The sequence below is a fragment of the Piliocolobus tephrosceles genome, chromosome 4 (genome assembly GCF_002776525.5).
Source record: "Piliocolobus tephrosceles isolate RC106 chromosome 4, ASM277652v3, whole genome shotgun sequence".
Classification (NCBI taxonomy): Eukaryota; Metazoa; Chordata; class Mammalia; order Primates; family Cercopithecidae; genus Piliocolobus; species Piliocolobus tephrosceles.
Genome location: NC_045437.1, coordinates 152364418 through 152376786, shown reverse-complemented (window position 1 = coordinate 152376786; position 12369 = coordinate 152364418). Strand labels below are relative to the sequence as shown.

Sequence of the window (12369 nt, the reverse complement as noted above, 5' to 3'; positions counted from 1 at the left end):
GATGACCTGTAATGATGTGGAATGGAAGAACTGGGTCTTTGAAGAGAAGGATCAAAGGTCTGGCTAATCCTACTAGTATTCTTCTTTGGTTGTAATGCCAAATCTGGAGCTTGGGGACTGCCTGAGTGCCAAGAAGCATGTGCTAGACCCTGCAAGAACTTCCCCAAGTATAGTGATGCCAATGTGATGCAAAATCAAGACCAAATTATGGGCACCAGATGCACAGAGGGTGCTGAGAACGCCACAGTAATACACAGGCTGGTTGGATCATTTGTCTCAAAATGGATCCCATCCCCTGGTGCCCATAAAGCCTGCCTGGGACCACTCTGGCAGGACAAGATGAGGTTTCTACCTCTCGAGACGAGCTGGAGGCAACTGGCTCAGAGCTTAACACTGAAGTGACACCAAGTAGTGCTTGGTTGCATAACGGAGCTCCTAGGGGCACCCTTCGCATAACTCAGATTTCAGGCACAGTTGCGCACAAACCCCCTCCCAGATACTTCATGATGAGAGTTGCCAGTTTCGGGGAGGAGGTCCAGCAAGAACGTGAAATATGATAGCAAGATCTTCTGTGCCAGGAGCTACAACTGGAAAATAACAAAGAATGGGCCATATGGAACCTCACACAGCCTTCCAGACTGGCAAGAAATGGAGTGAAGACAGGCTCAGGATTATGGAACTAACTCCCCCAACATGTTTCTAAGAGACAGAAAGCAGTATCTAGAGCTGAGTGCCAACAACTCACACTCACAAGCCAGACAAGAAGCTCCCTTAAATTAAATGATTATAGATCATTATGAATTAAAATAGATACACCAGCCACTCAAAGATCACAAGCACCTACTTTGTGCCACGTGCTTACCCAGTCCTCCACCAGAGCCTCACAATGCAAGTATCACCATTCCAGTTTTACAGAAGAGGAAACTGATGCCCTAGCCAAAGACCTAAGCTTGATCTCAGGTTAAGAGTGGGCACTTACACCACAACATGACTCAGCCTCAAAGAGCTTTTCAAGGAATCAGAGATTGTGCTGGAATTGCGAGGGGGGTTGCATTTCCCTGCTGGGTTCCCTCTGCCTCTCAACAGCACTGCATTTGTTAGTATCCATCATCACTGCCAATTACTAATAGAGTGAGACATACACATTCAAAGCTAGTATGACTCACTCTGCCATGACAGCCCTCTGCAGTGAACCCCTCTACCTGCCAGAGGTGTGGAAAGTTCTGGCCTGGGACAGTGCACTCAGCCATTCATTCATTCCAACACTCAATGAGCAGCTTTCTGAGTGGGGCTCTGTGGTAAAGGTGTGAGGACACCAAGCTATATACGACGGTGTATCTTAAAAGGCATTACAAAGGGGTGACGCCTGACTTAGAGATAGGAGTTAGACTAAAAAACACTTTTTCAATATGTGTGACCCTGAGAATTTCCACCTCTCAAAGACTATAAACAAATGTGCCTAGTATGCTAGTAAAAGCTTTCCTTCCTCCAAGAGGTTTGCTCAGGAGGCAATTCAAGTCAACAAAATGCTTATTGGCCACCTGCTGTGTGTGAGGCATGATAAGACTTAGGTTCTTCAGGAGGCATCCAACTAATAAATAAGCTAAAATGTAGATATATACAACTATAAATCGAGGAATACAGCATAACAGCTCTATAGGAGTTGTTGACATTAATAAAAATAGCCTCCACTTGCTGAGTATATATGACTCCAGGCATTGTGCTAAGAGCTTCACCTGCATTAACCAATTTACTCTTCATGCTAAACCCATAAGCTTGGTCAACACAGTGGACATCTGTTGACGTCTGCCCAACAGCCATCCATTTCCCCTTGAGAAATTACCCTTCTACCATCCATCAACAGTGGGATCCAATGAAACCACCTCTGCCACTCTAGCCCTAGGCCCCAGCCCTGGGCATATAATCCAGTCTTGGGCAATCAGCATACTCTACCAACTTAGCCAAAGTGATTGACAGAGGAATGGGTGCCTAACACTGGGAAATCTGACAAGTCTCAGTTCTGGAACTACTGTTGGCACTACTGAGAACATGAAAACTATGATGATGCAGATTTGCAGTTGCCCTGAGCCACTACATGGAACCAAACAGCCTGAGCACAAAACCAGCATAAAAGCAGGGAGACAGAATAAGACACACACAAACCCCTAGTCCTATGATGTAACTTGAGCCCCTGGATCCAGCCTTAAATAAACCACAGTTTATTAGAATTTTTAGTTATACAAGTGAATATGTTTTCTCTTCCATTTAAGCCAGCTTGGACCACATTTCAATCACTTGCAATCTAGAGTTTCACCAAAGGAATATTATCATCACTTCTTAACAAATGAGGAGTCAGAGGCTCAGAGATGATAAATAATCTGAGACTGTTTTAAGTTAAATGAACTGTGTAAGCTTTTTATAGGGGGAGGGTACAATGAGAGTGTGCATGTAGACCAGAAACCTGCAAGAGTGCCAGCCTGCTCAGTTGCTTGGAGCATATCTTTTCTCTCCATCCACCAATGCAGGGTGGAGAGAGGCAAGTAGCCTTGCTGTGGCCCCTTCCCTTCGTGGTGAGTTTATTTCTCATCTACCTCTACATAGACGGTGTAGCCCTTTGGAATTCCAGCTTTATCCAGAGGCCTATCAAACTCTTCACACTGGGCACTGTCTTACTTCTTGACAGTTCATTAAAATGGTGCATCTTACCATTGGTGGCATCTCACACTGAATGAAACATGATGGACAAATACCTGTAACCTTAAGTGAATTACATAATCTCTTACAGAAAATTTATTTTGTTTGTAACTATCTCACCTGGAGAGATAAGACCACGTGTAAGTCTGGGTCTTATGAATTTGCCAAGGAACACAGGCAGTCACCTCACCACAGAAAGGTAAAATGAGTCATCCTGAATGTTCTTGTGTTTAGATATTTTGTTTGGTTTGAAACACATTATATTGAGTCCATCAATAAGAAATTACGATACATTATTTAATTACTAACATGATTTTGTCTCCTCAAGTAACAAAGTGATTGAGTGAATGATGAGGTCCCGCTCCTCTAGGCAAGTATTATGGGTTCATTATCCATTTGGAGCCACTTCTTAGTTTTGAAACTGGCCTCATCAGAATATAGGAGAGCACTTATTCTCCCAGTGATACAGTCCTGCTGAAGTATCATGGAGAGGCCTGGGAAGGCCAACTGGGGCAAGGAGTTCTGCCATCTAAAAAGATGTAGCTTTTCTCTGGCAAGGGCACACTGAAGGTAAGGACAGAGAATACATCAAGACTCTTAGGCCTATCAACTTTTAAACTGTCCCTTTATAATGATCCCTGTGAAATAATTATTTCTATCAATGGTCAGCTAGTACAGGGGATTTAAGATAGTGGGTTCATTAAAGACAGTCAGGATCACAAACTCATTTAAGTCTCCTTGAACCTGTTTAATCAAAATGATTTTCTGCTACTCTCGATTATGGGCTGAGTTTCCGTGGTGACAGATTAATGACTGATCCACTAAGCCATACCACCTCTTTTGTCACCAGCCCCACTGACTGAGCCAGCCACTGTTTTATCAATAGGCTCCACTTGCCCTTGAAACTTATTATAGCTGATATGTTAAGATCAAATGAGCAGATCAGATGCTCGCTGCCACCCCAGCTCTGCTACAAAGACCACCAAATCCCACAGAGCATGTGCCAGAAGGAAAAAGAACAGAAGTTGGTCCTTGTGCTCTTCTTAGAATTACACACTCAGGTCACTCCACAGTAAGATAAATGCCACCCAAGGCAACACTTCTGATTCTTCAGGCCCGCTAAAGGTAATTATCCTAAAGTTAAATGTCAGGGTTTCATGTGTGCAAAAGAAAGAAAATGTCATGTTTGTTGTAAGCAACAATATTATTTTAATCAAATCAGAAGCTCATTATTAGGAGAAGATAAGCTCTGACATGACCCCAACAGTACATTGTGTCCACCTGACTTCCCATCCCACTTTGTCTTAACCTAAGGTTATTCACGGATTGCCCTCATTCATAAAGCAGGAAAAACTTGCAATGTGCTATCAGTGGAGGCTTGCACCCCAAATCCACTCAGCTCCTGACTGGCTGTGGTACAGAGAGAGCCTAGAGTCAGATGGCATGGTTCTAGCCCCAGCTCCTCCACATCTCAGCTCTAATTTTGATCAAGAGACTTAACCTCCCAAAAAATAGGAGATGATAATAAGAGTACTTCTCTCATAGGACTGTTATGAATATTAAGTGAGATAATATATGGAAAGTACCTTAAACAGTGTCTGGCACACTCGGTCCTCCATAAATGTTAGCTATTACCTATTTCTGCAACATTTTAATCTTTCAGTTACAACCAGACTGTATTATGTTTCTAGAAAAAAAAATATTTTTAGAAGAAAACAGAATAAGAAGTCTATGACAGCATACCATACATTAAAGAATTTCCTCTAGCAGGTAAGAGGTTACATGAAAGGAGACATTACATGTATTTATCTTGTTCACTCCTATAATCCAATGCCTAGCCAATGGTAGATAAATATTTGTTGGAATGCATGAATGTACAAATGAACAGAGGAAAATTTCCTTACAGTAATGGTCATGGAAAGCCAAAGTCAAATCAGATTCAGAAAAATTAGGAGAACGGTTGTGGCATCTTGATTCCTCAACCTCAAGCCGTGAAAGAGTTAAATGCATGTCGGCTAAAGATGGAAAATTATTGAACAACTTAATACAAACATCTGCTTCTTCATCACCTCCTTAACTTTGTGTACAAAAATCCGGGCCTCTGCCTGGCCAAAACTTCCCAATAGCTCATGTTTATAAAAGAAGAACGACGAAACTAACAGACCACAAATACATTTAGGGGCAATCATCTGAATGTTGTTCTATTTGTCCTGGATCCGTAACTCCAGGGAAAAAACCATGGAGTTGTTCTGAAGACTTCACTTCTAAAAATAAGGGGATAATAAGTATTTATATATCTAGAGCAATAGGACAGTTTTCAAGATAAGTAGAGGTTGCCAGGTCACCTCTGGCAATGTCACAGCACACCCAACAGTCAAGGGAGATGGAACACAAACCCCACTGTCATATTCATTTCAAAGTTGACCCTGTAACGACAACCAAGGGTTACAATCAACTCTCTAACAACAGCCCTTAGTTTTCCATTTCCAAGGTTCAAAAATCACATCTGAATCTCTCTCCCCCAAGTCCAAAAAACAGACAAGTCAGGAGGAAGGCAACACGTTCTCTTTCACAATGAGTTCCAAAAATTGACAAGCATCATAACAATAATTGTGGGACACAGCCTTTCAAAGTTATCAGCAGCTTCAACAAAACAACCAAAGAAATAGCAAAGAAGCTGGGGCTTTGTCGACCTCAAGCAAGGCTTGGCTCAATGAAAATGATTAGGCTGGCTGAGCAACTGCAAGACTAGCTCAGGCTTTATCAATTGCCCACTGAATAGTAGGTTTCTATAGAAAGCAAATTCTTACCTCCTGTTCCCAGGCTCAGGCTTTGTGATTATTCCAGGGACTTGCCCTAAAAGTGTGTCTGGTCTGAGTTCTACAACACTTTAAAGAGGTTAATGACATTAAACTATGTCTGAGCCACTGTTAGTTTCAGGTGACTCCATACAGCATTTAAAATGGGTGATTATTGAAGATGTTTGGGATATTTTTTGAACATTTTTAGATGTTTTAATGGCATGCTGGATTAAATTATCATTTTTTAAATATATGCTGCTAAAAATATTAGTGTAATGTCTAAAACTGCTCCAAAAACAAAAACAAAAAATAGTGTATTGGGACATAAAAGCTTTTCTTTCTGTTATGTCTTGGACATTTTTACACTATCTAAAGGCAGTATTTCCTAAACATCATAGTATGTTTGCTTAAAATATGGATTCCCTGCACTCACCCCAGAAAGGTAAAGTCAGATTCTCCAGGGGAGGACCGTGGATGCTATAATTTAACAAGCACTTCAGGTGAGCTTCATCCTCAGTCAGGTTTGGAAACACACTGATCCAAAGATCTAAAAATGTCACCACCATCCATAAGAAAGATGGAAAATGAAGAGAAGCCCAATTTTTAAAAAATTAAAGCTAAGCAGGAATTCAGAATATCATGCTTATGATACACTGAGACTAGAAAATCTTGAACAGGCATGAAAGCATGGTAAACCTTTCCATAATCCAAAGATCCAACAAGCACAAGTGTTTTCAACCCAATCCAGCTGCCAGGAACACCAAGTCATCTCCAGAGGTGGCCCTGCACTTCTAATCCTGGCTCAATTCTTCCATCTCTAGCAAAGTCAAGCAACTGCCCTGCTCCTCAACTCTATCTAAAACATAACCATAGAAAAGTAAAAGCAAAGCAAAACAAAAAGCAAAATTATCTCTGCCCCAGGTGAATCCTTCATGGTTTGGGCATCTTTTTCACCCACAGGCAAAGGTAATCAATGCAGGATTCTCAGATCTGAGCAGTTAAAGGAGCAGGTCAGAAATGGGGCAATGAATGGGAGGAATCTCACTGGTGTAGGGGAGGAAAGTGGGGGGCATATCTACTGCAAAAGTAAGACCCTAACAGTTACTATGTATCAATTAAAATTTTTAATGCAATTACAATTTTGATTAACAGCCCCAAAAAACTGTGGCTATTCATTGAAAGTGTTTGAAATCCCCTTTCCAAGAGAAGCAGTCCAACATCAACTAGAAAGAGGAAGAGGGGGAACAAAGAGGAGTGTGATAAGCCCCCACACGAAGCTATGAGTGCATCTCCTCTGGATAGGGATCTGGAGAGGGTGCTCTTTAGAAAGTGTATGGAAACATCTGCGATTCATTCCATTTCTCAAATCCCCTGTCGCTGCAAGGTCTGCAGATACTGAGAGCAGAGCTCAGAGGAGTCCAGTGGAGGAAGTTGACCCCCATACATATTCCTCCTCAAAGAGTCTGTAAACCATGCCCCATGACATTAACAAGGGGGTCTGTGGTATAGGTCAAATTATCATTTTTTAAAAATACATCCTGCTAAAAATATTAATTTAACACCAAAACTGATCAGAAACAAAAAGAAACAGTGCATTTGAACATTAAAGCTTTTCCCTTTTTTACTGTTATGCCTTGGGCACTTTTACAATATTTAAGGCTTCTCAGAAACAGGAATTCCTAATGTTAAGTACCATAAAATATGGTACTTCCAAGTCACCTAGAAGGGGAAGGCCCTGGCCAGCTGGGGCAGTCCTTGAAGAAGCTGTCAGAGGCGCCCACAAAACAGAGGAGATGCCATCTGCTGGAAAGACTGCACCAGATGCCTCTTGCCGCACATCCCTGGGGCACACCTGGGGAGTGGCAGCCAGCCTTGGGGCAGAAACAGGCCGCAAGTGTGCTTCTGGGTGTCCGAGAGTAACTTTCTCCACTCCCAGTGCTCCCTCGAAAGAGCAATGCGCTGCCACCCAGGGTCCCTTTCAGGTCAGGGGACCAACTGCACAGGCTAGCTGTTCCTGTTTCAAGACTCCAAGGGTCAAACCACTCCACCTTCCCTGTATTTTATCAAGCCCATTGCCACGACCGCCCCCTCTCCACACACACACACACACACACACACACAGACATGCAACCCCTGACTCCCCCATAAATACCTGGGACCACTCCCAGACCCAACCTCTCCAACAGGGATTCTCCTGACACACCCTAGAGATGGTCCACGCCACCGCTGCTCTGGGGAGGTCTTCTCGGGAGCTAGGCAACGTCTACCATCACGGTTAGGAGAAGTCGGAAGCTCAGAGAACCTCTTTCTCCACAGCTGCTGGTGATCTGTGCAGTATTTTAGTGCAGTCACTTCCCGCAGCCCTACAAATGCACACACCTGGCCCACAGGTAACAGGTAAGCGCATGGAGCCTTCGAAGTTCTCTTTAAAGTTCCTTTCAGGCAAGACCGTGCCCAGAAAGCAGGGACCGACCAGCCCCCACGGGAGATGCCCACCTGCCCCCACACACACCTATCCCGTTCCAGGGGTCCCCTCCGAGAGGCTCCGCGCCCCCCAGGGCCGGGTGGCGCCGGTACTCACGTCTCGAAAGCGGTTCCAGTACTTGTCCCGGTCGTACTGGGAGACGGTGCTCAGCCACTGGTCATTGTCTAGGAAATTGCCGTGGTTGGGGCCCGCGCCTCCGGCGAACGCGTCCAGGTGCCGGCTCTCGACTTGGAGGAAGCACCACGCCGCGGCAGCCGCCGCCAGCACCGCGATTGCCGGCATCTGTGTGGCAGGGCGCGCGGGGCGGTGAGCGGGGAGGGCGGGCGGCCGCGAGCCCCGGGCACCCAGGCGTCCCAGCGCCCCAGCCCGGAGAAGGGGACCCCGTGGCTGGGACGGGCTGCGCTCGCGCACCTGAGACGCCTGTCGCGCCTCTAGACCCAGGGACCCCTATCACGAATGGGGGTCTAAGCTACGAACGAGGAGGCTGCGTCACGAATCCGAGGCTGCCGTCCAACTACAGGGGACCCCTCTCGCATATTCTCCGAGTGTCCCACAGATGCTGCCTTCCTCTCAGGGGCTTGGTACCCCTCCCCAGAAGCGGGGATCCCGGGTCCGCAAGCCACACTCCCACAGACAGTGCACACAGCTTTGGGGCAGGGGAGGGGAGAACAAGGCTCCAGCAGCACCCGAGCTCCGGCAAGCGGGGTGGGGACTGCCAGCAGCTGGGGGGTTCCCGGCCACAGCTACGGGAAAGGTCTCCCTCGCGCGCCCTGCGGTCTCGGGGGTAAGTTACTCGGAGGTAACCCCAGGCCCTGACCCTGCCAGCCCCCTAGGCGGCCGCGGGGAGGTCCCAACTACTCCAAGTTGGGGCGCGGGGTTCCGCTGGGCACGTACCTTGGGGCCGGCCCGGGTCCCCGCGTCCGAGTTGCTCGAGCTCCCGCGGTACGGTCGCCGGGAAGGCTGATCGCGGGCTCGCGTCCCTGCGCTCCTGCCACCCGCCGCCGCCGCCGAGCGTCTGGCCGCTTTGTGAGCCCGCAGAGCTGTGCTCCGCTCGCTCGCTGGCTCGGGCGCGGCGTCCGCGGGCGGAGGAGGCCGAGCGCGCGAGCCAAGGCTCTGGCGCCCCCTGGCGGCCGCGCTGCCTGCGCGACAGCCCGGCCGCCCCAGCCCGGAACGTGGTCATTCACATCTTAATATAGGGCTGAAATCAGCTTTCAGGCCCAGGCTGGTGAGAGACAGAAGAGGGGACAGGATATGAGGCCAAGACGCAGGCCAGCATGGAAGCATTCTCAAAAGGAAGGCCATCGGGTTATCTAGATCAAAATCACCTGGGTGGAGAGAGAAGCGAGCGTCTTAAAAATGATTCCTGCCCTGCTGGCCCCACTTGCAGAGTCAGCCTTCCTTAGGAAAGCCTCCAAGTCTGCACTTTTAATGAGCTCCCCAGGCGTTTTTTATGCACAGCAAAGTTTGAGAACCACTGTCCTGCCATTCCCTGGATAAGTGAATATCTGCACTGCCCATCCCAAGTCATGCACCCACCTGCATCTCTGCACTCCCGTGCCCTATGCCATGCTTACCACTGTCCTGCCCCTTGAGAACCGGCCCCAGCACTAATATGTCGGGTTCCCCTAGGCGGGAGGGAGTGGAGAGAGGAAAAACAGATCAGGCTACAGGGACAGAACACTGAGAAGTGGGAGGCTGGTCCTGCCCCATCCCCCACCCCCTTTCCAAATACCCAATGTTTGGTGAAATAGGGCTGGAAGGGACTTAATGCCTTCCCCTGCCTGTATACAGGTGACACTGGCCTGTCACCTTTCTCTGTACAACTACACGCCATTCCCCAGACACCTGAGCGCTCTTTCAAAACAAGTCTGACCATCCCATCACCCTTCTCCCCTCAACACAAAATTCTTCACAGTGCTTTCCTGATAAAGACCAATATCCTGGCCTGAGCCCCCAGGCCCTGCACGTCTGGACCCTCCCTCTCACCCCACTCTCTCCTCCTTCTCAGACTCTGGACGGGCTGGCCCTGACCCCAGTGGAAATGGCCTCCCTCCACTCCTGGGTATTCACTTCTGCCTGGGCTTCCGTCCGTACCCAGTCCCAGCACAAGTCTCATTAATTCTGCTCTCTGCTTATTCATCCTCACTTCTTCAGAGAGACTCTTGCTACGCCTGTGGACCAGGCCAGCACCCACAGTGACGCTGTCTTTGAGAACACAGTGCTTCTCTGGCTGTAAGCTCAATTGATATCATTTACTCTGTCTGCCTCCCCACCTGGCTAGAGCTCCTGAGGGCAGAGGCTATGTTTGTCTTGTTCACCACTTCTCCCAGTGCCCAGAGTACAAGCTCTTGACACACTGTTAATGCTCAGAAAATATTTGATAAATGAATGAATGATTTAATGAATGAATGCCACCCAACCATGTCTGGAACAACAACACGTCGCAGCCAGCATGCCAACGATAATGTAGGATGTGGTCAATAATAAGTTGTGCTACAAGTAATTTGGTTACATGTAATAGTCGAATGTGTGGAAGTCAGCAGATCTGTGGTTTTCCCAACATTACTCTGACTGATTTGCATTCCTAGAAACTTTCTCAAAAGGGAGAAAAAGGAGTGGAGTCACAGCTACTATGTTGGGGACTGCACATCATCCACAGTTTATTTTATCATGGAATGCTGTGGGTGGGTGCATCAGAGTGGGAGAGAGGTTTAGAAATGATGAAGAGACTGTTTCTTATGTTCGTAGAAACCCAAGTAAGCAGCACTTCCCCATTTATCTGCCCAGTGTGATAGCAAAATCTCTCCAAGGAGTTGTCCCTAAATGTCATTTTTGCCTCCTCACCTCCAACTCATTCTTCAACCCACTCCAATCTGCCTTTCATCCTCACTAACTGAAATGACTTGTCACCATCAGCAGCCTCCTCCAAGTCACCAGACCCAGTGGGTACCCTCGATCCTCGCCAGTGTGGCCTCTGAGCAGTTTCTTTCGGCTCCCGTGGCTCTAACCCTCCTGGCTTTCCTGCTCCCCACCGTCATTCCTGCTGCTATTCCAGGGTTTCTTGGGGCTCAGACCTAGCCCTCTTCTCTTTCCCCCAAAACCCTTTCCCCAGGTGCCCAAGTCCATTCGTATCCTGAGATCCTCCAGATACGCTTCCAGCCCGGAAATTCCAATGACTTATGACTGCACCTCCAGCTTCATACTTTACGTCTCCTCAATGCCCCATGGGCACGTCAGACCTGTGACCAGGCCAAAACAGAAGTCTGGATGTCCTCCATGCATCTGTGTTTTCCGTTCATCCCTGTTACAGTGAATGTATCCTCATCCACATGGCTGCCTAAGTCAGAACCCCGCAAGTCATCTCCAGTTCATCCATCTCCTCGCCCCTCACCTCCCATCCATCAGCAAGGGGGGTCCAGTCCACTTTCGAACATCCCCTGGAGCCACCCACTTCACCCCACTTCCACAGACACTCCCAAGTCCACAAGACCATCACTTCTCACCCGGAGAACTGTGGTGCTTCTTGGCTGGTTTCCTTGATTCTTTCCTTTCCCTTGCAACCCATCATTCACTCATGTGAGAGCAATCTTTTCAAGAGAGACTTCTCTTTTTAAAATTTTTGTGCATACATAGTAGGTGTTTGTATTTATGGGGTACAGGAGATGTTTGATACGGGCATGCAATCACAGCACATAAAATTGGGTATCCATCCCCTCAAGCGTTTATTCTTTGTGTTACAAGCCATCCGATTACATTCTGTTAGTTATTTTTAAATGTACAATTAACTTATTGACTATAGTCACCCTGTTGTGCTATCACATACCATGTCTTATTCATTCTTTCTATTTTTTTGGACCCATTAACCATCCCTGCCTTCCCCGCAACCCTCCACTACCCTTCCCAGCTTCTGGTAACCATCCTTCTACTCTCTATGTCCATAAGTTCAATTATTTTGATTTTTAGATCCCACAAATAAATGAGAACATGTGACATTTGTCTTTCCATGCCTGGCTTATTTCACTTGACATAATGATATCCAGTTCCATCCATGTTGTTGCAAATGACAAGATCTCATTCTTTTTATGACTGAATAGTACTCCATTGTATATATGTAGCAATCTTTTTAAAATAGAAATCACTCCCTTGCATAAAACCTTTCAATAGCTTGCCATGACAGTAAAACAAAAATTCACATTCCCTCTCATGACTCATAAAACTTTGCACCATCTGGTCCCTTACTTCTGCCCTTCATTCCCTAGATTCTAGCCACATTTCTTCTCATGGTCCTCAAACTTAGCAAGCTTGGGCCCCACAGGTCCTCTCTTCTGGCCAGGCTCTCTGACCACAGTGTTCCTTTCCCTGCTCTTCACAAGGCAACTCCTTCTTAGC

General features: G+C 47.0%; 1 protein-coding gene across 2 annotated transcripts in view; it reads right to left on the bottom strand.

Moving 5' to 3' along the window:
• Positions 1-8985, bottom strand: part of SPOCK1 (SPARC (osteonectin), cwcv and kazal like domains proteoglycan 1) — a 513777-nt gene extending 504792 nt beyond the window's left edge. Inside the window, exons 1-2 of one of the 2 annotated variants that reach the window (XM_023195680.1) lie at positions 8875-8985; positions 8077-8262 (exon numbers count right to left, since the gene is read on the bottom strand). In XM_023195680.1, the coding sequence (XP_023051448.1) occupies positions 8077-8262 (186 nt within the window). In that variant the 5' untranslated portion in view covers positions 8875-8985. Of the gene's footprint in view, positions 1-8076; positions 8454-8874 lie in introns of those variants that run through there. The other variant, XM_023195688.1, reaches the window with a different exon arrangement.
• Between the last annotated feature and the right edge of the window lie 3384 nt (positions 8986-12369).